This window comes from Anas platyrhynchos, chromosome Z, assembly GCF_047663525.1.
Source record: "Anas platyrhynchos isolate ZD024472 breed Pekin duck chromosome Z, IASCAAS_PekinDuck_T2T, whole genome shotgun sequence".
NCBI lineage: Eukaryota > Metazoa > Chordata > Aves > Anseriformes > Anatidae > Anas > Anas platyrhynchos.
In genome coordinates this window covers 8970588-8997767 of record NC_092621.1, presented here as the reverse complement: position 1 = coordinate 8997767, position 27180 = coordinate 8970588, and the positions used below count along the sequence as shown (strand labels likewise).

The 27180-nt window shown below is 45.1% G+C and overlaps 2 protein-coding genes across 13 annotated transcripts in view; one reads left to right on the top strand and one right to left on the bottom strand.

The window, feature by feature from the left end:
• KIF24 (kinesin family member 24) overlaps positions 1–679 on the top strand; it is a 32244-nt gene extending 31565 nt beyond the window's left edge. For all 3 annotated transcript variants that reach the window (XM_038169903.2, XM_038169902.2, XM_038169905.2), the window contains one exon: positions 170–679. In XM_038169903.2, the coding sequence (XP_038025831.2) occupies positions 170–310 (141 nt within the window). In that variant the 3' untranslated portion in view covers positions 311–679. The remainder of the gene's footprint in view (positions 1–169) is intronic.
• A 3059-nt stretch (positions 680–3738) lies between these two features.
• Positions 3739–27180, bottom strand: part of UBAP1 (ubiquitin associated protein 1) — a 34151-nt gene continuing 10709 nt past the window's right edge. For 9 of the 10 annotated variants that reach the window (XM_038169907.2, XM_038169908.2, XM_038169911.2 and 6 more), the window contains 7 exons: positions 19329–19369; positions 16199–16323; positions 12884–13813; positions 9566–9601; positions 8898–9095; positions 7496–7597; positions 3739–5751 (listed from right to left, as the gene is read on the bottom strand). In XM_038169907.2, the coding sequence (XP_038025835.1) occupies positions 5611–5751; positions 7496–7597; positions 8898–9095; positions 9566–9601; positions 12884–13813; positions 16199–16323; positions 19329–19362 (1566 nt within the window). In that variant the 5' untranslated portion in view covers positions 19363–19369 and the 3' untranslated portion in view covers positions 3739–5610. The remainder of the gene's footprint in view (positions 5752–7495; positions 7598–8897; positions 9096–9565; positions 9602–12883; positions 13814–16198; positions 16324–19328; positions 19370–27180) is intronic. The other variant, XM_038169914.2, reaches the window with a different exon arrangement.

The following is a 27180-nucleotide window of genomic DNA, read 5'->3' as shown; positions in this document are numbered from 1 at the left end:
GCTTTGCTGTCTATAAGGGTCAGGGCTTCAAGAAGGAAACACTAAATAAATTTACTATAGCTTGGAAAACATGGGTTTTTGTACTGCTGCAGTATATAAAATAACGCTGAATGTCTCCAACCTTCTGCTCCTGTTGTTCCCTAAACTTTCCTTTTGCCTTCCTTCCCAGGATTTTCAGAATTTCGTCACCAAGCTAGATGAAATCCTGGTACTGAAGTCGAAATGCATCCAAACCATGCGAGCCCAGCTTCAGCTCTATTTAGCCTCTCCTAGCACTGACACATCCCTGCAAACACCTCCACCAGTTTAGACCTGCTGTGCTTACACACGCACAAGAACAGTTTTGGAAACAGCCAGCTAGTGTTTCACCACACTGGGTGCTGCAGAGCGTGGGTGGGAAGGGGCTAGCTTTTGGTTTGATGGTTTGTGATTAGTGCATATTTTAGCTAACGATGGAGAGAATTCTGAGTAAATAAGAGACGATTACTTGGCAACGTGAGATTTGTATTTCCTTAATACCAATAAGACACTTTCTTAAGAATAACAACTCAGCAGTGCTTAAATATCTCACCAAGAGGCAGGCAGTCCTGTCCACAGTACTCACAGCAGCTTTTCACATGTTAGAGGCACTTCTGTGCTGCTAAGAAAATGAGGGGAAAAAAAACAAAACAAAACAAAACACTTTGAAGCCAGACTCAGGTTTGGACAAAAATGTTCAAAAGCAATCCAGAAAAGTGTTTGCAAACAGAAGTGAAGAAACAGCTTAAGTACACTAACTAGACCAAAAGTAAATGAAAATCAAAGCAGGATATGAAGTTCTGGGCTTTCAGAAGGAAGGCCACTGGAGCATTTGTTCTTTGCGTGGGACTAACACTCAGACCTGCTGAAAGAGATCACTGAAGTCACAAGTAACAAGCGGCTGAGTAGGAGGCTTATGTACAAGGGACTTTGTACCACAGGTTCATCTAGCGTGTTAATGAGCACATTGTTTTCACTGGTGCCAAGAGAAAGAAGACAAAAGCTCTCCTTCTGCAAGCCATGTCTGAGCTCTGCTTAGCTGCAGAGTGGCCGTGGTCTGCGTTAACTGATTTGTCACATCAGAAGGGTGCAGTTATAGGCAGTGGGAGTTAAGAAGCTGACAGTGCCATTATACCAACCTGGTAGTTGAGACCAGAACTACAGAACAAAGCTGGAACCATGCCAGATCTCTGCTGCTGCATGCTGCTGAACCACAGAATAAGCCCACTTGCTGAAGCCACAACAGACCATGAAACATGCTCAGCTAAAACAACACTCTGCAAGTGCTCCCACTCCAAAATTAGGGCTGCCACGACATACTCAGCCATCTCAGCGTTTCCTTGGTAATGGCTGTTGTAGTTCAATAGCCACAAATGCTAAGGGTAATGGAATGCTTTGTCTGACCAGCTGCAAATTGCACCGCCTGCTTCTACAGCTACCCCCCACGAGCCAGGTTTGGCAGCAGCAGCACAGCGGTCGCAGTTACACAGCTCTCTGGGTTGATTTTTGGATGCAAGGAACGTCACGCAGCATAGCCCTGGGGAACAGGAGTGCAAGGGAAGGAGTGACAGCTGTAACTGAGGAAGAAAGTCCTATATCAGGGCTCTGATCCTTGAGGGAGGGTATTTAGTCCCTCTTGCTCCCGAGATGTAACCAGCATCTGAGTTTAGGGACCTTGAGATGGTTCCAGGCCACCAGCAAGGCACGCCTGAAGCAAGGCCTCCCAGTTCCATTTTAAGAAGCTTCATTTGCTTAGAGAAATGAGGCATTCAGGAGCAAGGCTCTTCAGCCTCAGTGCCTCATCCTCCTGGAGACAGGGACAGCTTTCCCCTGCACAAGGTGAGGAGAACACATGGCAGCTGGTTAGTCCTCCTGCCTTCTGAAAGCAAAACTAGATGTGAGCACTTGCAGTAGTTCCCATAGCCCTTGCTCAGAGAGCACACAGAACAATCACAGAGCTGCTGAGCACTTTCCTGAGTTAGCTTGGAGCTGGGGAAAAGGTGGGACCGCAGGATGTGCACACGGGTCATGAGAAAGTGAGAGGTGGTGCCAGCAGCGCAGTGCTAGCTGGGTGGAAAGACAGGGAAAACTTTCCCTCCGTGTACTTTGACATTTGGGACAGGGGAGCGATTGTAATTTAACCCAGCAGAGGATTTAAAGAGGAGCTCGGCAGAAGTACATTCAGTCTTTCCCCATCTCTTACCTAAGCTGGTCATCCCTAAAGCAGCACCACGGAGAGCCGTTCACACAGCACCATAATGCCGTGTCCTAACCTCGGTGCTTTCAGAGGAGCTGTAACAAGACAGATGAATGACCAAAAATTTCCATCAGCAGATGAAATCTGAGTTAAACCAGCTAACAAACTGAAGTGCAGTTCCTGTTGGTCTGCCCTAAAAAACATGAGCAAGCCTGGCAAATCTGAGCCCCAGTACAAGTCCCCGGAGCAGGAACTGCTTGCTCCCTCACAGAATGGCTAGGAACACCAAAAAAAAAAAAAATGTGAAACAAGAAGTCTTCTTTTAAATGGGAGCCACCCAGGTAACCCATGAGGTTGTACCTTGTTTGATACAAGATTTTATCATCAACCTGTTCCCAGAACAGTGTGTACCCTGCTGCATGCGAGGCTCTACTAAAATAAAAGCAGCTCTGATTGTGAAAATTCACCTACCCTTGGCAGTAACAGGGCTACTGACGCCGGTGAACTGCTGCATGCCCAGGAGATACCAAAGCTGGGCTCGCAGCCTGCATCGGAAACGACCAGCGCTGTTACTGCAAGGGGTCGTGTTTTTCTCTCCACTCTTCGGGTGATTACCTAGATGCTGCTGTAACTCGTGTGAAGGTGTGCTAACAGTGTTTGAAAGTGTCATCCCCTCCCAGCTGCTTGCACTGACACCTGAAACAAATGGTTTTCTTTTCAACGTGGAGAATGTATGTGAATTTTGTTTGTGTTGTTGCTACAGCGGTCTTTTCAGAAGATTTTTGAGGGACTGGCCCTGTATAATCTAATAAATACGGGAGTAAAATGGATTCATTCACTTTTGTATGCAAGTGCAACAAAGACTATTAATGTTCATGGTACAAGCTTGATGTTTTATTTGAATAGTCTATATTATTTAAAATAAAATTCAATTTACTACAGAACTCTGGTAAAATCTGTTCTAAAGTAAATGTGATCAAAATGATTAATGCTTGATTTTAAAAGATCAGCAAGGCTAGGGAATCTGCATGATGCCCATGGCCCCCAGCCTGTTGTTCCATGTTTCAGCAGCTCGCTCTCCAGCTCCCAGGTGCGCAGGGTCTGGCAGAGCCCAGCAGGCAGCAGTTTCTGCTTTGCCTCTACACTCCTCATCCCGACACCCAGACCTCAGCATTCAGCTAGCACAGAGGCAGAACACCCTCTGGCAAAGCTAAGATACCCCAGTGCCATCTACTAGGTACGTCAGTCAGTCTGCTGATTTGAGAACCCAAGGGAAAGCACAGGTCTCAAGACTGACCAGGAACAGTCGTCTTCTCACCAACTAGGAGAACCCCAGCCTCATCCCCAAACAAAAGTTAACTCACATTAACCAAACAGATGATTTTATTCAGAGGTTTGGTCAAAGCAGTTCTGTTTCTTCGCTGGCAAGACTTCTTGCCTGTTCAGGACTGCCTAGTACCAGACAGGAACCTGTATGGATATTTAACTCAGAAACAAGCAACACAACCACACGCTCACAGCAGTAACAGTAAAGCAGGTTTATTGTTGTTTTCCAGCTTCTCTGACTGATCAGAGCTCCATTTCCTTGTTTCACACTGTCACATTTCCCACCTGGGAAGGAAAGCTGGGCACCTGATTAACCCGAGCCCCCAGAGGCAGCCCAAACTAGACATTAATTGCTGACCATCAGCTGGTGAACATTCTTCTTGGACAAGCTTTTCTCAGCCCCAGCACTGGAAGCTGGTGAAGCTTGGTGCTACAGGATACAATGCAAGGAAGTCTGCCCTGGTCCTGCTCATCATTCATCTCCAGATCTCTTAAGATACTTGCAGCTGCATCCCTCCTCAACATCATTTTGTTTTAAATAAAGGTATGTAATTAACATTGTTGTCCTCCTCACAGAACTCCAGGAGTTAACACCGGCCCCAGAGGAGATGTTCTGGCTGTACAAAGTTAATAGCATAACACAGGCTGATGCCATCTCCTTCAGGGTCCTGATGAACTATAAAACCTCCTACTGAAAAATCTGACCCAAGGCAAGGAGCCGAGCTGTTTTCCCCTCCCAAAGTCCGATGCTCCCAGCTCCATGCTCTAACATGAGTTTGGATCCCTAGGCTTCTTTTTTTTTGTAATAATAAAAAAAAGCAGCACCTTCCACCACTGCAGCCACCTGCCTGGACACCTCGGGTAGCTCTGCCCAACGCAGACCATGTTCATGTGTGCCCAAAGGAGCGGGCAGCACCTGGGCTTGCGGGATCCAGCAAGTTCTTCATCTGCTGAAGCCAAAGAGCATGAGAGATGGGAACCACGACACTGGGAGTTACATTTGAGGGTTTTATTAGTTGTTCTTCTGCAGAATCAAAATATTTAGCAAATTACTCTAAAGATTCCTCAAGACTGATGATATTTTATGTATTTAGAACTTGAACAATGTACAACATAATACTTGGTACTATCAAAAACAACCCCAAACCTGATTTCTAGTACTAGATGTTATTATGTAATTCTACAGCAGTGTGGGAAATGGAACTAATGCAGTGAGTATATTTGTTTTAAAGAAAGTGCTTGAAAGAAACCTCCTGCATCACACCGAGTATTATTTAAAACAAAAGATGATTGATTTTCTAGCAGAACATTTTCTTAAATAACCTACAAGCCTGGGGGATTAAGAATACTGAGCCCTACCTCTCTGCCTTCAGGTTTCCTTCAAGAACCAACAGAAGTGGCAGGTCCAGGTCGAGTTCACAGCTTACCTGCTCCAAGCAAACTTATGCACCGCTCAGCATTGGACGCTCGTGTCTGGCAGAAGTATTGGATGCATGGGTTAAAAAAACACAAGAGGAACAGCTTCTCTTTATGCATAGCGACAGTTTCTGAACCAGTGTTTTTACTAAGTTATAGGCTAACTTTCAACCAAAAAATAAAATTCCATTGCACTAAAGGTCAAATTTAACCAGTTAATCTGGACTGTGACACAGTCAAGTAATTCAGTACAAGCAGACACCATGAAAGCAGCTTCAAAGAACCAAAGCATCCTAGGTTTCAGAACCAACTTCAAATTCTTCTGTCCAACTCCAGTGCAACAGTGGGGGCAACCACACCGGTCTCTGCCTATGTACAATTCCAGTAGCGGCTGGGCAGTTTAAACTCTCCGTGGCCAAGCTGGAAAAAAGGAAACTTAGGAAAGGACACTTAAAAAATTTAATTTAAGAAAGAAAGTTGGCTCCCAGTGGAAAGAGAAATGCTGGAGTGATGCACGCAGGTAGGCTTGCTCAGTCACTCTCCCATGGGTGTGAAAAGCCGGACTCCTTCCTGCCGAGAGCAAGTCACATTGGATGCGGAGGTGGCGGGGCTAGTCCTGCTCCGTGGCACGCCAAGATCCCAGGAATGTGTTTTCAGCTGGCTCCTGCACGGGCCATTAGATCTTCCAAAGCATTGTGTTGGTCATTGTTATGTAATAATAAGACCTCCTTAATGTCTTTTAGTTCAAAGCCCATTTCTTTAAACTGACTCATTAGTTGGAGAAGTTCTGTGATCTGAAAGAGACAGATGATTCTTTGTAAGAGAAAAGATCAGGGCTCAGTCTTACTCAGAGTCGGGGTTTAGCACAGGAATAGTCTTCAGCAACCAGGCACCCCATGGGGACAATCCCACTCCCGTGCACAGCCCACACACGCTCAATTTGAAGCAAATCCACTCCAAAGAGAGTTGTCAGGGCTCTGCGTGCAGCAGCCCCTGGACCTCACTTTAGGTTCCCAGCATTTGCAGTCCTGCATCTCCCAAACCGTCTTCAGTGAACGCACCGAAGTTTAGTCTGGGGAAGTCTCTCTCAGTAGAAACTGATCAGCCTGTCCCCATTCAAACTCCCAGAAAGGTTGATTAATAATCACTTTGCTCCCCATCCAGCAGCCTCTAAAGTTTTTCAAGTTACCTTGACTTTGGTAACAGCACAACAGCCCTCACTATCAAATGACTCTTCAGATCTAGGGCAAAACAGGGGTATTACAAAAAAACCTACTGGACATTTGTACTGGGTCTGTCTGGGATATAACATTCCCCGCAGTGACCCACACAGTGCTGTGCTCTGCACTTGTCACTAGAACAGCAGTGGAGTCACACCAGTGTTGTATCTGCTGCTGAGCAGTGCTGGCACAGCACCAGGACTCCCTCCAAGGCCCCCAAAAGCCAGCAGGCAAGAGATGGGGAGGGATCATTACATAGCTGATCTAAACCAAAGGGATATTCTATAGCATGGGATGTCACAGCAATAAAAGCTGGGAAAGGGGAAGGATAGTTTCTTCTCCCCCTCTTCTTTCAAGGAGGGGGAGTGAGTGCTGTTGTGGTGGAGTTCAGCTGCCCAGCAGGGTAAATCTACCACAACACCACGTGCTATGCTACCAACATCACATAAATCCTTCCAGAGCTCTGAAAAAACAGGGACAACTAGTAAATCAACTCCAACAGTTATGAACCCTCTGCTACTTCCAGTGCCTCCACTCCAGAGGGGAAAAACCAGGTTAAGACAGACAACCAGGAGATCAGTCATTTCCAGCTGGGGGTTAAGCCATCAGCAAACGTGTTTCCAAAACACTGTCACTTCCCTTATCTTCACTCTGCTGTTCCTCTGTTTGCAAGCTCATCATTAGCTGTATGCGTATGTCGGGGGGAGGGTGGGTGGATGGGAGGGTGGGTGGATGGCACCTCCAAAGATTTCCCGTTATAACTGAGCACACGACAGGCTGGCATACACTAAAAAGCAGTACTGCTGTCCTCTGTTCCTGCCTCTGTACCTTTGGTGCTGGCAAAGCAGCCACACTATAAAACAGGCCCACAAAAGCTGTATTTACCAGATTTTTTCACACAGAGCCCTAACTGAATTTGCCAGGCAGGTGCATTTTTTGCACAGTGGAGAAAATTTATCATCAAAATCCTTCCAGCTTGCCCTGGTGGTAATTTGAAGTTAACTCTCTCTGTACCAAGCACCTTGCCCAAAAGACGACACTGTGGTTGGAACATTGCCATCAAACTAAGCAGGGTCTTAAAAAAAAAAAAACATTGTTCCCATAAAAACACATGCAAGTATGGGTCATAAAGCAACACAGAAGAAATCTGTTTTAACATAATCCCTTTATCACCACAAGGATGTTCCTTGGCAGCCCGTTTTGACAAGGCAGCATTACCATGGAGCTAGAATTTCACTGACCACTTTATAGAGGAACTGCTACTGGAATTCCCCTTTGTGGTGCATTCTCATTATTGTAGAGCACACAGCACCCTCACCTTCTCCTCTGAACACTGATGCATTTCCAAAGCTGCTTCAACAAGAAGTGGATCAAAGCCCTTCTCACAAAGCTGCCCATGTGCAAACAGGTAATCCAAAACCTGCAGGGAACAAAACGAAGAAGTTTGCAGAGCTGCATTCACAGCACACAGTCACACACCTCTGTACATGCAGAGGAACTGAGCACAACTCCGTCCCAGGCTTCACCAGGAACCGAGACAAAGCTCTTCCTGCTCTATCTTGAGACCCTCTTTGTGCAAGAGCTTGCTCAAAAAAAAGCAAACAAGTCCTTCTGTCTTTGTGCTCTCCCATCAGCTTCATCTTTCACTCCAGTCAAATGGCCTTCCTTCTCTAGCCTTCTATTCTCAATCACTAAGGAGGCAGAAAATTAAGATTAAAAGAAATTTAAGATTAAGATTAATTTAAGATTTTTTATTCTGAGTTTTTGAAGGGGTACTGTAGGTCCAGCAATCAAGCTACACCAGCTTTTAGCTTCCTCTCAGCCAGAAGAGGTAACACGATCTGGAAGCAGTCAGCTTCTTAAGATCACCTCAGCACACTGCTGAGCAAGCTGCAGATCCCAGCTCACATACCCAGAAACTGCTGCCATATTTCTTATTCATTCTCAGTTTAGAGAGGTAGGGGTGAGAGTCTGACAGGTAAGAGAAAGGTAGTGCTAGGAATGAGATAGTGCTCTTGATTCTTAGGCAGCAGGCAAGCAGAGCAGCTCTACCAGCAGCCAAATCCTGCACAGCACAGCAGCTACCAGGACGCTCCTCCTGCCAAGGCAACGCTCTGTGCAGTGTGCAGGGAGCACAGGACCAGCACAGAAAGCCTGGCCACGCTCCTCTGTCTTCAAAACATCGCTTTGTTTGAAGCTGATCCAAGACCCAGAGCCACGCTTCACCCCGCCACGCTTTATGCTCCGTGACCTGGTTTTAGTGAGCATTTGAAACAACACATGGCAGGAAGCACCACAGTCAGAGCACAAAAAAAGTCGGTCACTGGTGCCTAGAGAGCTTTCCAGGGCTGCAGTAAGCCCGCAGGGGCCCATCTCTCTGCAGGGGGAGGCAGCAGCAGAGTAACCCCTTGTGCTCAGAACAGGGAAGGCGCTTTGCTTTTTGGTCACGCAGCACTGAAGGCATGGATCCATGCCAAGCTTCCTCTGGGTTGTTTTGTGGCTCCTAGGAAGACTGTGCTGCCTCAGGCATCTTAACAGAAACTTGTGCAGATACTCTTTGGTTTGGGGAGCCTTTTGTGCCAGGTGAAAACCTCTGGGACAGTTCTGCAAGCCACTGTTGGAATAAAGTGCCCTCCCCCTACATTTTGCAAAGCCAAGTCTGTTTCTCAGCAGAATCAGCGCCCACTCAAAGGCTTCTCTCTTCCTGAAAAAGCTCTCACCTGGTCTATGTTCTGTCCCTTCTTCTTCATGGCTTTCAGGACGTTCTCAGGTGAGTACCCCATGTTGACGACGGTCTCCACGCACTGCCTCTCGCTGGCAGAGAGGGCCTGCTGTATGTCAGGAGCGGGGCCACCTGTCCGCTTTGCACAGCTGGTGTTATTGGGCACTTGAGACACTGGGAAATTTTGGTGCATTACCTACAAGGGAAAACCCAGAGGCTTAGATGGCGGTCATCTTTTGCATCCGTGTCCCCATTTCTGGCTCCTGCAGAACTAGGACACCCAGTAAAATTCGGTAACTGGAGACTTCCAAGGCTGTGCTGGGGAAGATGCTCACTGTTAGGATGAAAACACGCACTTCAGGTAGTCTGACTCCCACCACACCCTTTTTACCCTCATCAAGACATTTGATTACCCACATTTCCTGCCATACCCCCTCTCTTACTGGCAGGACTGAAGCTTTCTAACAGCCAACCTTTCCAACAGTAAAGGCCCTTATGATGTGGGAAAACACAACTTTGGATGAAGCAAGGGATTGCTTCCCTCACCCTGCAGTTCACTCATCACCTATGATTTTCTGCACTCGGAGGAATGTTACCTCTGGAAACACCTCAGCAGCTTTTTGCAAATACCAGGCAGTGCAAGCACAAAGGAATGTGGGAACTTACCGTAGGCATTTCTGTTTCCTTGTTGTCTGGGTGTACCTGTGGGACAGCACAGGAATGAGGTGATGAACATGACACACAAGCAGAGTTTGCTACATCTGGGGAAAAAAGTTTCAAGGAAAAGATTGGGGACTGTGTCTACCGTACTGCAGAGACCTGTGGCCTGATCAGTAATCCATGAAATGCAGAAGTTATGCAGCTGTGTGTAGGTGTGAGATAGTCATCATAAGGATTGTTTGTTCTGCTCTCAGAGCATTGCATTCCACGTGCTGTGTATAGACAACACGGTGCACTGGCTACATGCACGTGGTGCTCCACCAGCACCCAACACTGTCCCATCCCCAGCACAGGGCTAACAACACCTGTCTTTGTAAAACTTTGTGCTTTCCCTTAGCAAGCTTTTTGCTGGGTTGAAAAGGAGCCAACTGCTCTTACTTCAAGAGGAATCTTAAAGTAGCCACCTCAAAGGGCTGTTTCACATCACTCGTATCAAACTTGGGCTGTTAAATTATTCTTTAAAAATATCTGGCAGGAGAAAAATCAGCAATGGGGAGCAGCACCCACTTTGGGAAGCTCCAGCCAGACAGCACAGAAATTCTTCTTCGCCCAAGGTCTGCATGTTTCAATTAATCCATTTAAAACACAGGAAGACTTAAACAGAGTTAGAAGAAGCTGCAAGAAATCACTTTTCACCAAAACCCTCAGGACATGGCCTTTCTTAATACTTTTTCAGCCATCAATTGCTTGAAAGTGTGCCCACTTCTTCCAGAAAGTCCTTTGGACCCCAAGAAGGACTGGGGGAGGTGAGGAGATTTGTTCTACATGTACATTGCCAATCAATTTTTCTCCTAGGACACAACACCTGAGAAATCCCATGCAGCCTGATGGACTGGTTTACCTAAAAACCTGTCCTCACGGTGGTAAGAGGGGTTGAAAGCTCCTCAAATTACACCCTTCTCCAGACTCTTTGGCAGAACATGAAGCACTCGAACATGGGATACAGTGAAACAGGGGTCTAAAATCAGCTGGCTATCAAATTCCCCAAATGAATGATGCTCTGTTATTAATGCAACAGCAAAAAGAACCCAAACTGTTTCTGACACCAGGGATTCAAGTCATGGAAAAGCAGCTCCTCAATCTACTTGAGCCTGATAACCCATGCTCATGATCAAAGACTTCCAGTGGAGGAGAGAAGCACCCAAAGGAACTGCAGGAGACAGAGCTGGCCACTCAGAAGCTGTGCTCCCTTAAGACTCAAGGCTGCACACTTCATTCAGTGCCTTTTGAGAAGGCATGCAGTGCTTTCAGCCCATGCTTACACACTGTTCCTGCTTTTAGGGACTTTGTAAACAAGCTGGGAGCTTCACCTGCAGGCTGGTATACTTAGCACTTCGTGTTAATGCAGCAGTACATTCGGAATGGTCCATCAGGTCCATCCATCCATCCTCCCATAACCAGGTATTTACACAAATAAGGCATGCCATACAAATTCAGGGCTCTGAACAACTGTTTAATTTCTTTGCTAGTCATTTATTCCTCCACCAAAGTTGCAAAAAGCAAACCCGTGAGCTTCAAGAAACACCGCGAGGAAAAAGGGAATCACCCAGGCCAGAATCAGTGCAGCAGAGAAATCACAAGTTTATTTGCATCCGAAAAACCTTAGATCCAATTCACTGGTAAAACATGCTCCAGTGGCAACGCCAAATTCAAAGTTATGATTTCTGAACTTGTGAAGGGAAAAACATGTATATAAACTGCACTGTGCAACACACTGGGACAGAAGTGTACTGAAGCTTTATAAAATCACCAGGCTTCTTCTCGTGCAATCTTGCTTTAGGAGGATCGTGTCCTTCTTCTGGTGGCCACATGGGTTACTCTGACTTCCTTCTCTATCCTTTTCATACTCTGAGGATTTTTGCTATGGTCTTTGCCTATACTTCAACTTCGTGCAACTCTGCTGTCCTTTTCCAGCCTCTGGGACCTCGTGGAAATAGGAAACAAGCATATTCAGACACCTTGGAACTTCAATGGGAAGAACTAGTTCTGTCAACACACCTATTTCTTGGCTTGCTACTTCCAAAACACAGTTTCAAGTGATGATCTTTATTATGTTTCCTAGTAAGTCTATTTGTTAATTCCTTTGTTAGTGTTTAAAAACATTTTGTACCTTCCCTTACAGCATTCTTGAGAACACATCTCCCCTCTCGGTCTTCAATAGGATTTAATCTAGCAGAGATTTAAACATTTGGAGTGAGAATTTGGCTATCTTAAAGCCCACCTATCTAGCTGTGAGTGATCTCTCACATTAATCCCTGGAGACGTCATGCTTCAAGGTTTCATCTCTGAGCCACATAAAATGACACAACCTCCCCTCAAGCCTGCAAGCATTTGCTTAGCACACCGCTGCTCCTGCCGAAGCTTACTGGGTGCATTTGGCTTAGCAGTCAATGAACACCTATTCTGCTGTGCTAGGGATACACTAGTTGCCAGAATATTGTATTTCTCAAATAATACTGCATTTACTTAAGCCTGAAAAGAGGTGATAGGACAGTGGGAAGAGAAGGACTGTCACTGTTTTTAGAGCACATGGTGTCATAAAAACCTGGAGTACACCAGCAAGAACACAGAACCACTTTTGCAGACAGAAGAAGCCTTCCAAATCTCAGTTTTTACAGCCGATTTGGCTATGCAGTTTCCATTAGAATTCACAAGTATTGGTGTCCAGATCTTAGGTTCTTTGGAAAAAAGTACCCGATTTTACTCAAGCCTGGACTCCCACTCACAAAGCCACAACAGATGGCATGAAGTTAGGTTTCCCCAAAGCATTCTCAGAACTTGCTCCAAGTTGGAAGCAATGAAGCTTCAAACTCCTGTCTCAGAGCTGTACAGCAACCAAAATCTGTAAGTCAGATGATTTTCAAAATTGCTTTTGGTATCCAAAAAGCAATTCTCCCACCCTCACAGGTAAGAAATCATGGAAGAAATCTTATACATAACTGCATGCCTTTTGAGCTAACTGCTACTATGAACAACAAGAGCTGAGAAGCTGAAGAAGTCACCAGAATTGCTTGCAAGTTAAGAGATGTGGCAGAGCAGGGTGAAGCAGCCTGTGAGTAGCAGTCTAAGGTTCACAACTGCCAGCACGAAGACCTGTTGGGCTGATCCATTTGCCACATAAAAGAATTACTGCACATGATCTGCCCTATCTATACGCCACACATAAAGCTAAAAACAAAGCCACGGGACATTTTAGAATCAACATTTGCCTCCACACCTCCACATCTCCCCCACAAGCCCCGTTTTAATCCACCGCGCGTTTACCGTGGTCACTGTGCTTGGAGACGATTCTTCTTCCGTACAAACTGTTGACACAGCCAGGGAAGGCAGCCTGGTCGAAGAGGATAACGTTGATGTCTCCATGCCACTGTCCTCGTTTAAAGCAGACAGACCAACCACATGGTGTCCGTTCAGTTCACTGGCTTTAGTCTGAGCACAGGCCTGCAAAGAGCTGAGGAAAGTGCCGTTGCGGAGACAGGTAGTGCTGTGGAAAGTGCTCATGAGCTTTGATGATTTTTGATCACTCTCATCGGAGTCAAGTTTAGGAAAGGACAGGGATTTGATATTGCTCACTGAAGTGATGGGGGACAGGGACACTTTGGAAGACAAGGACATCTTTTCACAGTTTCCCAACTGCGGTAAAGTGATAAAGCCATTGGGTTTGTGAAGGGGCTTGAAGTCCAACGTGGCCCTTTCTATGGATGCCAGAACCTCCTGATCTTGCAACACAGACTCAGACCCTCCTTTGGGCAAACTGCTATCTAACAGCTGGGCAACAACCGGCCCAGTAGTACCAACGTGGATTTCCAGAATGTTTTTTAACTCCTCCTTATCATCGATAGTTTTTAATTCCAGTTTGTCAAATGGGTCTTCTTCACATTCAAAATCAGCTGGGTTGAAGTCTGCTTTGGGGCGAGGTGGACTAAGAACTTTCTGCTTCACAGCACTGCTGTCGGCTGGCGTGGGTGTAAGAATGTTATTATGCTGCAGACTAGCAAGGATGGGGTTGATAGGAGGAGGCATGACCTCAGGGCAAGGTCCCTCTGAGAACCCCATTCTGTTGCTGTCCTCTGGGGCTACTTTTGAGTTTGCTATTGCTTCTTCTGCCTTGCGTTCAGCTTCTCTCTGGGCAGCTTGAATTTTTTTGATGTCTTCAGCCCACTCGATTGTTTTCTTTTCCAGGGAGAAGTCATACTGACCAGAGGTAGAGAGAGAAAGAGGGAAAAAAAAAAAAGACAAGTTATAAGAATCACAGCTACTACTTTACAGCATAAGTAACACAAGTGACACAGAGCAAGAACTACGTGAATCATCACAGACAGAATTTTTTTCCACAGCACCTCTTGTAACTCACAGGAAGGCAGAAGTAGGAGACACCAGCAGTAGTTTGTTTTACCTCTAGCAGCAAAATGTGGCTGTAGTCTGGACCAAAAATCTCGTATTTTGTGTCCATCCTACACTTAGTTTAGTTTAGAGCTACTGATGATCACAAGATCAGTTTCACAACTCCCTCTCCCTCTTCCAGCAAGAAAATAGATGCAGTCAGTGGAAGCCTGAAGTGTCAGTGACAACAATGTCACACGTGATGGACAGTCACACTCAGATCTGACACCACTGAACTAGGATTCAAGACTACAGCAGAGTAATTTTTGCATCCAAAGACCAATAAGGTATTTATCAGTACCCCCTAAAAGATTCCTAACAGACTGGATGCTAGTTTTAGACCCACTGGGTGGAGAGGTATCAGCATTCTCACACCTGTGCTAATGGTATGTAAGGGGATGTGCTGGCTACTCTGACAACTTCCAGTAGTAGCTGTTTTTGCCACTGTTACTGGCACTGACTGGACCCCACAAGCTTTTCTCATTTGACATCAGTTCATTCAGGGTTGGGTTAGCACACAAGACATTTACAGAAGCTACCCACTAAAGGCACGCAGGCCACTGTGGTGGCCTGACTGAGAGGACAAAATCCTGAACACGATAAATATATGTCAAGCTTTAGTATCTTACAAGGACCAAACGACCTTAGTGCCCTCCCTGTCATGGAAAAACACTCAGAACACAGCCTACAAAGCTAAGCCCAAGGTGTAACCTACCTGTGACTCACAAGAATTACAGCCTGCTTGCCAGGATGATGTCACATAACCAAACGGGTAATAAGACATCCTAGCTGTACAGAGCAACAAGCCAGGAAGATTTGCTAAGCCTCTGTTGGACTTTTCAGGGACTCACACTGTGTTATCCATCCCACAGCAGGCTCCAGAGAGAACCTGGAGACCCATCTCAACTCTACACAAAGTAGTTTTCCCTTTCCTTATTTAGCTCTAAGAGATGGGATATACAATTTATCAGCAAGGTGATTTTGAAACACAACTCACTGGCAGAAGTGCTGGGCACTATCCATTCCACACTCTTTGCCATCTGAGCAGAGCTATCACAGCTGGATACACACACAACCACGGTGTTTATAAACATGAAATACTAAGTACATGGTTTTGATCAATTTAGCCTCTGTGCACTTTTACTATTTTGAATAGCTCCCACCAGAGCTGTAAAAAAGCCAAAGAGTACTGTGCAAGGCTTAGCTTACGTGATCACATCATTTTATTCGAGGCACTGCAATCTAACCCGGCGTACTGTATTTGAACCCCAGCTTGGCTGGGAAACAAAGATACAGCACAGCAAGACCTGCCACAGGACATTAGAACCTCCTGCAGCACTCCTACTCAAGCTTAACTAGGTGGAAGTATGTGTATTGGGACAATCAGTCAGGCAACCACTTAACGGTTATAATAACAAGCCACGATGTCAGGAAATTCGGATGTTCAGCTCTGCAGCAGATAAGTTGCAGGGCAGAAAAAATCAGACCTGTCCACAGCAATCTGTCACAGCTGATGCTGAAGTCAACAAACTGGGCAGCCCAAGGAGAATCACAGATTCAAATGAGAAAACTATAGTTCAATTGTATTTCCTGCATCACAACCTGCATTTGGAGATTGGATTTATGCTGAAGTAATTGCTTTTGTGCTACCAAAAGTTTACAGCAAGAGCCACGTGCCTCAGAGACCTGGAAGAAATCCATACCAAGCAGCAACATCTTCGCTACATGGCTGGAGAAGATCTCCCACTCAGTACTGCACAGACTTTAAGAACCAGAAATTTATTTTTTCACCCCATTAAAGTGATAATGCACGGAATGTGGCCATACTTGTAGAACGCTGTTTGAGGATATGCCATAGCATGGGTGTTTCAATTCTTACCATCCTTCCTCTTAAAAATACGATTTTAGTTTAGCACTGTCAGGGCAGCATTTAAACCTTTAACTGTTTAAAAACACTATTTTTGGGGGGGAATAGATACATGAAAATAAATGCCATCAGGCTTTTTATAGGGGTAAGAAGAAACTTTCGGCACAGCTTACAATATTTATCATCTTCCTCTACATTCTAGAAGACTATAAAGTAACAGTACAGCACAGTGAAGACTAACACCCAAAAAAAAAATGTAGTTCACAGAATAACACATTGAAGACCTGGGGTGGCAGCAGAAAGAGCAGAAGTGCACAAACCATCCTTACCTGGGCTTCTCTGACAAGCTGAGAAGAATCTGGCAGGCAGAAACCAATAGGTAATCCAACCTTCGCAGGGGTTTTAAATTTGTCTCCTATCTTAAACGGGACATCATCGAGATAGCTGAAAGGCCCTAAGATCAGAAGAAGAAATGGTATCAAAAACCCTATAAATTTAATGCATTCAGTTAAACCTCACATTTCTGTATGTGGCAGCTACTCTCTCTCTGCTGCCCCAACCACACAATGTGACTCAACACAAAGGAAGTTGTGAGAATAGAAACACATTGAATATGCCCGGACTTCATTGCTTCAGTTTTGTTCTTTTAAAAAATAATATTCCAGCCCATAACAAGGTTTTACAACACTCCAATAGCTGAACAAATTTTGTAGTTAAAATCCCAGCATCTTAGCTTTCCTCATGACAACACTATGCCTACACAACCAGAATCTGAAGCTCTCCTGAATGTTGTGTTCTGTTACGCCTCTATAGAAGGAGCCATTAGTTTGTGATATACAAAACAAGTTTTAAAATGACCCAGCTCTAGAGCAGCTATGGAAGAAAAACACAAAAATGAACAGTTTTAGCATACAAGTGGACAGTAACATTTGGACAGAAATGGTCACAAGGAAAAAACAGCCCAAAGCCCAGATCTGCTTTAACCGAAACAGTGAAATAGCTCAAGAACATTCAGTATTGCAATCCTGACTTTTTAAACATGGCAATCTGACTAGATCCACTCTTATTTGTAATCACTCCAGTGCGAGGCCACAGACTCCTCAAGGTCCTCCATCTGTGCTTTACATCTATCATTTATGCGTAGTATTTATGAAGTGTTTTAGGACAAAAGCTGTTCAGGCACCCTGCAAACTCACTAGGCAGAATCACCAATGACTCAAGCTCCTCCAAGAAGCCAGACTAAAGGCTTGTTTTCCGTGAGCTGCTGTGAAGAAGTGCAAGAAAACCCATAAAATAAATTGTAGCCAGTTTCTACATTAACTGGTCTAAGCTTTTGGAATTACAGGCAAGGTTTTTGACTGTGTATAACAGCAATTTCAAGTGTTTGTCTAGTAATCATTTGTAACTTTGCTCCGAGTGCTACAAACCCGACAAGACATTAGTGGCAATGTGAGATGTTTGGTGACTAACCTCTTGCTCAGTGAGCTGTGACTTGCCATTTTTATGTGACCCATTTTCATACTTGGATGACAGTTTAAGTACTATTTGTGCTCCTTCACTGTTGACTCATCTACAATAACGCAGCCACAAGCTCCAAGAGAACAAGCAGCTTTTGGGAACAGGAATATCCTGTTAACTTGGAGTCAAATGTTTATGTGCTGTCATCAGTTGAGCTCTCCTGCTATGCACTGATCCCAGAGCCCTGTTGGGACACAGAGGGCATTTCCTATAGCTCTGACACCCTCAGGCTGAACAACCTACATGGCACCCATACAACCACAACAAAAGAGAACTCCAGGCAGAATATAATAGTATTTTCACTGGTCCTTACTGAGAAGCAGTACACAGCACAGCATCCAAACTGCACCTTGATGGCCACCAACACCGTGACATCCAAAGAATATTTGAGCTGGCAGCGTGAGAACTTGGATACAACAGCATGTGTTTCTGCAGAAGTAGCAATTGTGGCAGCCTTTGTGCTTGCACTTACATCATGGCCAGGTCAGAGACAGCCTTATCTCTGAAATGCTCAGAGTCCAGCTTGACTGCTGCTGCTGCCATGCCCTGGTTAGTCCCACTGGTACGAGTCCTGCTCTAACTGGGATGATCCAAGCGTCCAAGCCCAGCACAATCGCGTCTCTGCATCCATCTCACAGCCCAAGTTGCTCAGTACACAAATACCTGTTTTATTAGACTTATTGACACAGTAACTGGGAGACATCTCCCCTCCCGTGGCCTTGTTTGCCTGAAATTCACACCAGCCACAGAGCACACGCTGTGGTATTTATAGAGCAACATCCCTTGTTTCAGGACAGTAAAACACTAAGCACACCCAGACTAGATGAGCTGAACTAATGACTGTCAGCTTAACCTCAGCACCTAGACTAAGGAATAAAAACATTGTTTCTTCCCAGTATGGTAATTTTCTAATACAGTGCTATAACCTCATCTCAAATACAAGCCTACAAAAAAAAAAAATGTTAAGAGACACCAACTGTTTTAGGACAGTTAATAGAAAAAAAGTGTTTCTGAAGCAAAACACCGATGCTCATAGCATTCAGCCTAATCACAAAAGTACTGGTCTAGGAAAACTTGATTTCTTGACTTTTAAATGTATGAACTTACTGCCTCAATACTCAAATAGATAAGGACTCAATTTGTCTTCTAACAGTAAATTTAATACAAAAAGCAACACCAACATATACTAACTAACAGCCAAGCCACTGTTTCAATGGTACTATGCTTAAGCAAAGCAATTTAAGGTTTTCTGTTATTTAATATGCTGATTTTTAGAAATTTAATTTGAACCACCATCACAGCTTTAACTGATTACTCATTTTAAGAATCTACATTACACACAAAAAAAGAGAGTCAGGGAAAGGAGTCCTCTCACATTTATACCCCATTTTCTAAAAGAAACATGCATTGCAGCACATAATTCTTATGACGCCAATCATCTGCATGACATTACACATCTCAGATGTAGGAGAGATCACTTGCCTGTTAGCTACTAAGCCAGGTAAGTCCAATTTAGGAATAAATTCATTACTGAGCAAAATGCAACCCAATGATACATTAAAAGCTTGAGTTGCAATCCAGCCTCTCACTTGACTTTCATAGTAAGAGGCTGCAGATCTAGCGTCTGCTTCAGCGAGCATCACATAAGCACCAAAACTGCAGTTCAGCTTTGATTTTGAAGGGGATTGCTGGGGAGGTATTATCCTGCCATGACTGAGGGGCAGGGATGATGGGAGATAGTCAAAGGCTAAACTCCAGTTTAACTAGAGAATGAGCACAGCGTCAGCAAGCAACTATGCAAGAAGGAAGCCAAGGCACTTTGTCCCTAACAAAAAAGCCAGTCAGGGGCTGAACAGATCAGTCTTGACAGCCAGGACATTACTCAGCAGCAACACTACGATTCATCCTATTGAAAGGGCAAGGGTACCAAATTCCACTTACCATGAGAGTCGGATCCCAACTTCTTAGAAGCCATTTAGAACCTGAAAGACATTTTAAAATACATTTAGCAACTTCATACATATAGCATTGCATAAGCCTATGTGGTTTCAGCCTTATCTCTGTAGTATGGGACACGCTGCTGACACTTGCTATGTTTATCCTGTTGCAAAGACAGACAGTAAAATGGATTTTATAGCACCAAGAATTGATGGAGTGAATAAATAACTTTGCTCAGGGTCTGACAATCCAAATGGCCAGGAAAATAAAACCACAAATAGTCAAGAAGCAGCCAGGCTGATTAGAAAGATCGGGTTGTAGATCACAGCACTCCGAGACTGCTCCTTCCCAGCCCCACAGAGCACATACTGCCTGCCCAGCATTAACAGCCCTTCCTCCTGGAAATACCACACTGATCCTCTTCAGTTTAATCCCCGTTGCTCTAAAAAGGGGTACTATGATATTGTGCATGCACAGCCAGCATGGCACTTGTCTAGACGTGCTGGGTGGCACACCGATAACAATACACAATGCTGGTACGCAGTAACTGGTAGGAAGACCTCAAGATTTCGGATATGCATGAGGAAACAATGCTAACCATTTAATCATCTACTTTTTTTTTTAATTTGTGAAGTCAGTGCAAATCCTACATGGCTAAGATGTTAAACACATGATTATTCAGGCAGCTTTTAACACAGAGGGCCTTCTCAGGGCTATCCTGAGAAGAGAGCTGCTTTGAAACTAGAGCAAGCTACAGGGTATTTTTGTTCATCAGTCCGCTAAAACCCTACTCCAGGATGCTTGTGGCGTGTTCAGTAACTTTGTCTAGCAGCAGAAGCAGATAGAAGAGCATCATAAGATCTTCCTTAAAACACCACAGCACATTTCCCTCGATAACTCCATCTGTAAGCCCCCCTTTGATGTTATGCATAACAGAGCCTCAGAGTTGCCCTTTGTTTCTGCAGCCCTCCAGCTGACAGAGTGCCCTGTCCAGCAGGTAATCTTCAAACCCATGAAATTACCTGCTACACCCCCAGCAGCAGCAGTCAATGCTCAAAGCACAATTTGGTGCAGATCTTATTTCCAAACCCATCACTCCCCAGGTGAGGTCTCATTCTTCAGCCTCAGTGTTTCTGTTATGGATTCCAGCTGCAAAAGTTACCTTTGAGGAAGGATGTCCAGAGCCTAGGACCACACAGACAGATTCGCTGTCCCTCCTGGCAGCAGCTGACACGGTAGCGATCAGGAAGAGATGGTTTGAAGTACTTTTGGAAACTACCTTTTTCTAGGTAAAGGTCCCTTTCAACACCACACCGGAGTCAATAGCTCATTCAACACCAGTGGCTAATGGGAATTAACACAGCCAAAAGCTGCAAGATTTACCCGGATGTAGCCCAACTTCCTGAAGCAAAGCAAGCAGACACTAGGCTGTGGGGAAGTGAGTCATGCTGGGCAGCTCCAGCTGCACATCACTCTGCTTGGCATTTGTCAGGTTCCTTGCTGCACGTCTCTCCCTCTCAGCATTGTCCTTATGCCCCACAGAGCTCCTCTTGGCCAACAAGCTTGGCTTTGGCACCAGCCAACACCTGCTTCTCGAAAGGAAACAACACATGGAGACTTCAAAGAGGGAAGGAGATGAAACAGTGCTGAGTTTGCCTCTCGAAGGATATTTGGGAAGGCCGAGGGCAAAGCCACAAGACCAGCCAGTACAGTTGTACATGAACTACTGGAGCTGAAAGGGCTTTACTGGTCACAGCACCGCAGAGATCAGACTACACAGCATGAAACCACCCACACCTTTCAGGCCCAGATCACAGGGTCAGGCAAGTGGCTGCTCCGTCAGGTCTCTGTGGGAGTAGCAATAAAGATGTAAACTTTATTTGCTGTTATTGAGACAGCCAGGCCACCTGTGAAGTAAAACAGTCTTCATGTACTGCATGTACTGCCTCCAGCTGTCATCCGCCACAAACGGGGGACAGGTCTCTACGCACTTCCTTGCACTCCACCCAACTCTGCTTTTTTCTAGCTACTACCTCAGACTGAAAGCCAAGTGCTCCTTTACGAAAGGAGTTTAAAACTTGCGATGCAGAGAGAGGAAGTAGCTTCCTCACTCAGTGACCCAAAGGCAGTACAGACTACACTGCCTGACTCTTATCAGAAGCAACTCACTCTAGACTGTACAAATGCAAGGAACAATGAAAGGAAAATCCAAAGGGATCATTTTTAAAGTGATAATTGATATCCCCTCTCCAGCAGGCTGCTGCAAGGACATACTAAGTTTCCCACACACTGATCACCAGGTGCTGAACACCAGGTTAGCATGATGTTATCAGTTCACTCCAGGGACGTGAACAGCAGCATGCACAGGTCCCACAGAACCGCGCAGCCCTAGCATCTAGCAGGGAGTTTCGCAGCCGCATCAGGCTGGGGCCTTGGATGTACCCTGTATGCAAAAATGCCCATGTAAGCACTAAGTATTTTTCTTTTGTTGGCAATCCTGTAGTAAAATCCTAGAGGAGACCAAGCACCTGGCATTAATTTCAAAGCGCAGCAGGAAAAACACTTCTGCCATGTGCAACACCTTATTTCTGTGTTACAGAACTGGTTGAGGCACATTAACATCAAGCTACCATAAAACTGCACTATTCACAGACATACAGTCACACTTTAGATTCAAGCAGCATTCCAGTTAAAATCCCACCAGCTCTTCCTAATGCACTGTGAGCGAATACTTAGCAAGAGGCCATTCCCCCAGCCCGCACCGTCAGCAAAGAGCCTTGTGGAGCTCCACACGCAGGAATGCTGGCACAGGCTGCCAGCCACATTTCGTCACCTCCTTTCTAAAAGGGGCTTAATTAAACCAGTGTCTTCTAAGTAATGGGATTTGATAGGCTATTCAGGCTGGGTCAAAGCTGTTACAGTGGGCAGCGAGGGCTTGCTCACCTTTGGGGCTGCTCTTTTGGAGATTTGAAGGGTTTGCTCCTAAAGCTGTCCTCCAAACCAGCTAAGGGATACCTGCAGCCCTTGGATCTCCAGACACCAGAACAAGACGCTAAAGAGCATTTGTGGATTGATGCTTTGCTGTGCATTTTAAACTGACAGAAAGCCTCCTCGACTGTACATAGTTCTTCAGCACCTTTCCTGGGCTAGAGAAACAAGTTGGTTCCATATTTCTAGGTCTTCTTACAGCCACCTCCAAGCTTTCTTCTATAACCATAGACCTCCTTAGCCCTGTCCCCAAATTCTTGGTTCTGGCTAACCCTTTGGAAAGGGGATTAGGGCTAGGGATGCCTGGAAGTTGTAAGTAATTTTAACTTCAACAGCTTATTATGAACATACAGGGAGGACAGGTAAAGCCTACCTTTTTACTTAATTACACTGAGACAATCTTAAAGCTGTGCAGCCAGAGAGACACAGTGTAGCGGAGCCCAGAGACTGACAGACAGAAGGGAAAATAAGAGAGAAAACAAGAAAATGCAGAAGCAAAGAAGTGACAAGCCAAAACTGATTATAGAAGCCACTGGCACAAAGAGATAGTGCCAAGCTGAACAGGCTTGAAGGGACAGCATGAAGATGCTTTGAAGAACAAGATGAAAGAAAAGCACAGCTGGCCCTGGAACATTTGGAGGTGATGATACCAAGAGGCTCCAAGCATCACGTCAGACCCAGACCTTGCATTAAGTGCCAATAACCACAAGCTCAGCCTCTGAAGTTAGGTGCACCTGAACCATCTTCAGAACTGCTCTGAGCTATTGATATTACCCAAGTCAGGCTGATCCACCTGCTACCATTTGCCATATCTGACCACAAACAACCAGGACATCTTCAGGTTTTGAAGAGAAACTATAGAAAGACAAAAAAGATCAAAAAGATCACTTTTATTCTTCATAGATCACATTGATGAGCTTAGCGGTGATTTTACACTGAGAAAGCAAAAAGCAGTTTGGTTTAAGTGACTGGCATATCGATGTTACATAAGACTGATTTCAGCACAAGGGAAAGGCAAGGACCAACGCCAGGACTCTCCATGCAGCCGCCCATAGCACGTACAGACGGAGGCAGCGCCTGCTGCCAGGACAGAACAAGATCTGGGTATCAGAGTAAAACCTGACCTGCTGTTCAGCACAGCACACAACAGGTCCGGTTTTCAGGCACTGCAGTCTCCAAGGAGATGACATCACCCCCAAATCCACAGCAAGTTTTTTTTTGCTCTGCAAACCATAAGCCCAGCAAGCTGCAGAGAGGTGCTCCCCGTTTATGAAGTATAAGGGCATCAAGCTGCTAGTGACAGCTCTTGGGATAAAGTCACAATATAACTGGATTTGACATATAATAACCACATCCCCTACGGTTAAAAAACACACATCACTTTTACTAGTCTTAATGGAAAGAAACTGTGAAGCGTATCAACAGTGATTCCTTCAAGTGCTACTTGAAGCCAGGAGGTAAGGTACATTGCAGTTCTTGTTCTACTTCAAAATCATTGAGCACAAACCAGACTCTCCTTGAATCAAACACGAACTCCATCCCAGTATTTGATTTTCAATGGCCACGATTTAAAACAAAGCTAATGACTTACTGGATACAAGTGGCTGCCCTGCAGCTAACGAAAGGCAGAGTAGGGACTGCAATGACCGCAGCAGGAGGTGTAGGAAGGCAGGGATTAGCCAGCCATGCTGTGTATACACCCCACATTTCAACAGCCAAGCACTCTGAAGAGAGACCTACCTTTTGAAAGACAGCCCGTAACATTAAATTAATTTCGTTTGCTATTTTCAGTGCAGTGATTGAGGGGCTGAGGGCCAGGAGCCAAGAGGGCAGGGCTTTCAAAACACATTTCCTGTAAATGGGAAGGACGGGGAGAAAAGAGCCCCCAAGGAGCAGGGCTATCCACACATCGCATCGCCGAATTACCAGACATGGCTCTTTAGCGATGGCAATAACATCCATTAAGGGGCTCTGCATACAGCTGTGGAACAGTATCTTCCTCGCAGGGACACACATTAGGAGAAATTGATTCTTCAAGCTGTGCACTTGTTTAATGTGAGCGTGCAATGAGACCTTCTGCTTCAGCATGCATCAATCAACGGGAAGTTAAAGTGGAAGGCAATTGTGTGATTTCCACACGCTGCAGCTCCCGTTTGTTGCCCCATATGGATTCGTTGCATTAATGTCAGACAGCCGGGGTTACGTGGCTCTCCTCATGGAGTGTCCCACTTTGCTCATTAAACATACCACACTCGATAGAAGCGCATACTGTTTGAACTGGTTAAGGATTTAGTGCTCTTACCTGACAACAGACACTCCTACTCCTCTGTTAACATCCTGATCTTACTTGGCCATAAAGCTACCTGCCCTAAATTTCACCCAGAAATAAGGGAAAACCCTACAATGGCTGAGGAGAGGCAGTGCACTAGTTTTTCCCATTACTGAATTGCTTATCAACCACACAAATTTCCAGCCAAGTTGAGGCTTATAAACCCCACAAGCCTCTAAAACAGCAGGTTTCATGAGCAAGAGCGTAAGAAAACTGGAAATGCCTTATGTACAGCCCTGTGGTGGAAGCAGATGAGCACAAGCTTTTCCTTTGGCCAGAGTGTCTTGCCAAAGATGCGTATGGGAAATGCACTGATTCTAAGTTCATATTTAACTACACAAACAACAGGTGACCTTTTTAAAATGGACTCTTTCCCAAAGAGCCTGCCACAAGAGAAAGCTGTCTGCAAACAACAGTCAGGCCTGACTACCAAAGTGGGCAGTAAGAGAAGGCTGCAGGAGACCTCACACAGCCTGCCTGTGCCTAAGGGGGGCTGCAGGACACCTGGGGAGGGACTCTGGGACAGGGAGTGGGGTGATAAGACAAGGGGGAATGGCTTTCAACTAAGAGAGGGGAGATTTAGAATAGGTATTGGGAAGAAATTCCTCACCCAGAGGGTGGTGAGGCCCTGGCCCAGGCTGCCCAGAGGAGCTGTGGCTGCCCCATCCCTGGCAGTGCTCAAGGCCAGGCTGGATGGGGCTGGGGGCAGCCTGGGCCGGGGGGAGGTGTCCCTGCCCATGGCAGGGGGTGGAATTAGGTGGTCTTTGAGGCCCCTTCCAACCCAACCCATTCTGTGATTTTATGATATATCTCAAGTTTTGGACAGCACTGGACAGTGACTAGAAAGCAAGCTACCAGCTTCACCAAAATGCCCCACTTCTGTTCTTTTGGTAAAGTTACATGGAAAAAAAAATCTGGAGCATCCTGCACGTTTAAAATGCACGTCTGGAACCCAGACCAACTTAAGCTTATTAAAATGCTGCTGTCCTTATAGCAATGAGATTTCAATATGCAACAAGCCAACTACGAAGTACTTGAGTATTATTAATACTGCAGACTCTTCCCCGTTATGAATGAAGAGAGCTAGACAAACATTGCCGACATGCTGCCAACACCACAGAGCAAAACAGCTTTTGTCATTAAACAGAAGTCCCTTTTCAATCAAAAAAGTGCAGTTTCTTCTTATGTTCTTTGATCAAGAGTAAAAGTAGCTGGTCTTATATCACCTAAAAAAAAGTTCAGTGCAGTGGACAATACAAATATAAAACCGACTCTTAACACTGACACAAGAATTCCGACCAATTATTTCATTGCAGAAGTAATTTGTGTTCTTTTAATAGAAAAAACAGCTGTTCTTTTAACAGAACACAAATTACTATTTTTTTTTATCATTAACTAGAATGTAATGCATTTTTACTACTACAGCAATTAAATGACTACTTAAAAATCTATTTCAAATAAAGCTGTAACTGATACCTTTTCCTTGTTAAACCATTTTTCTTCTGAGCTTTCATTTATTGAAAGTTATATTCCTGGTTAATTTGGGGAAACAAATTCTTATGTAGTTAAAGTGGACAAAAGATCCAGCAAGAAATCAAGTTGGACAAAAGTTTTAAGGCTAAACCTTGCAATCTGCTAGCAGGTCAAACAGCAGTTGCTGTTTCTTATACTCAAACTGAGTCAAAATACAAGTGTATTGTGCTGTACAAGAATAATGGGAACTGTTTTAGGCTACTAGAGACCATAAGGATTAAAACTGGTAACTCAAGTCACATGCACTACCCACCCATACCATACACTCAGCATCTTCCCAACACAACTCAGTGTGGTACTAACAGAAAGCACAGTCTTAAATGAACCATTCCACCTACAAATGACTCTGCCTGCCCCGTAGCATGTGGGCTAAAACTTCAAACTCAGTGTGGAGCCACTGCTTCAAATCATGACTGCACCTTCAGTCCGAGCAGTTTCAACACACATCAGGCCACCAGAAGCTTTCTCCCATTCCCTACAGGATCCCTCCCATGTGTAACACTGATGAACATTCCCAGCCACCTGACATCCCTCTCTTCCACTAACACACCTCACTTTTCTCAGTTACAAGAGTCACGTACTAAGGACACGAATTCCCTGTGATTTAGAAGCCAGCATTTTAAGATGCCACCAAGCTCTGCGCTGTTTTTGCAGGAACACCTGTACTCACCACTGGGACACAAGCTTTTCTTTCACCAAGCATGCACATGGAGATGCAGAAGAGCAGAAGTTCTGGAAGCTTCCTATTACTGAAGCACCTAAGAGCATGTCGCAGGTTACCTGGAAGAGCGTGCTTACCAAAACACTTCTGCCAAGTGACTGCACAGAACTGACATCACCCCAAACCTGCCTGATTTTCAAAACACATCTCGTTAGTGCTATCAATAGGCCAGCAAGCTAAGCTTACAAGAGAAATGTGAACTCCATCTTCAGTGCTACAGGTGTGACATTCTTTACATAGTGACTTGACTTTTTCTGGGTTTTCATCACTTCTTGCACCCATCA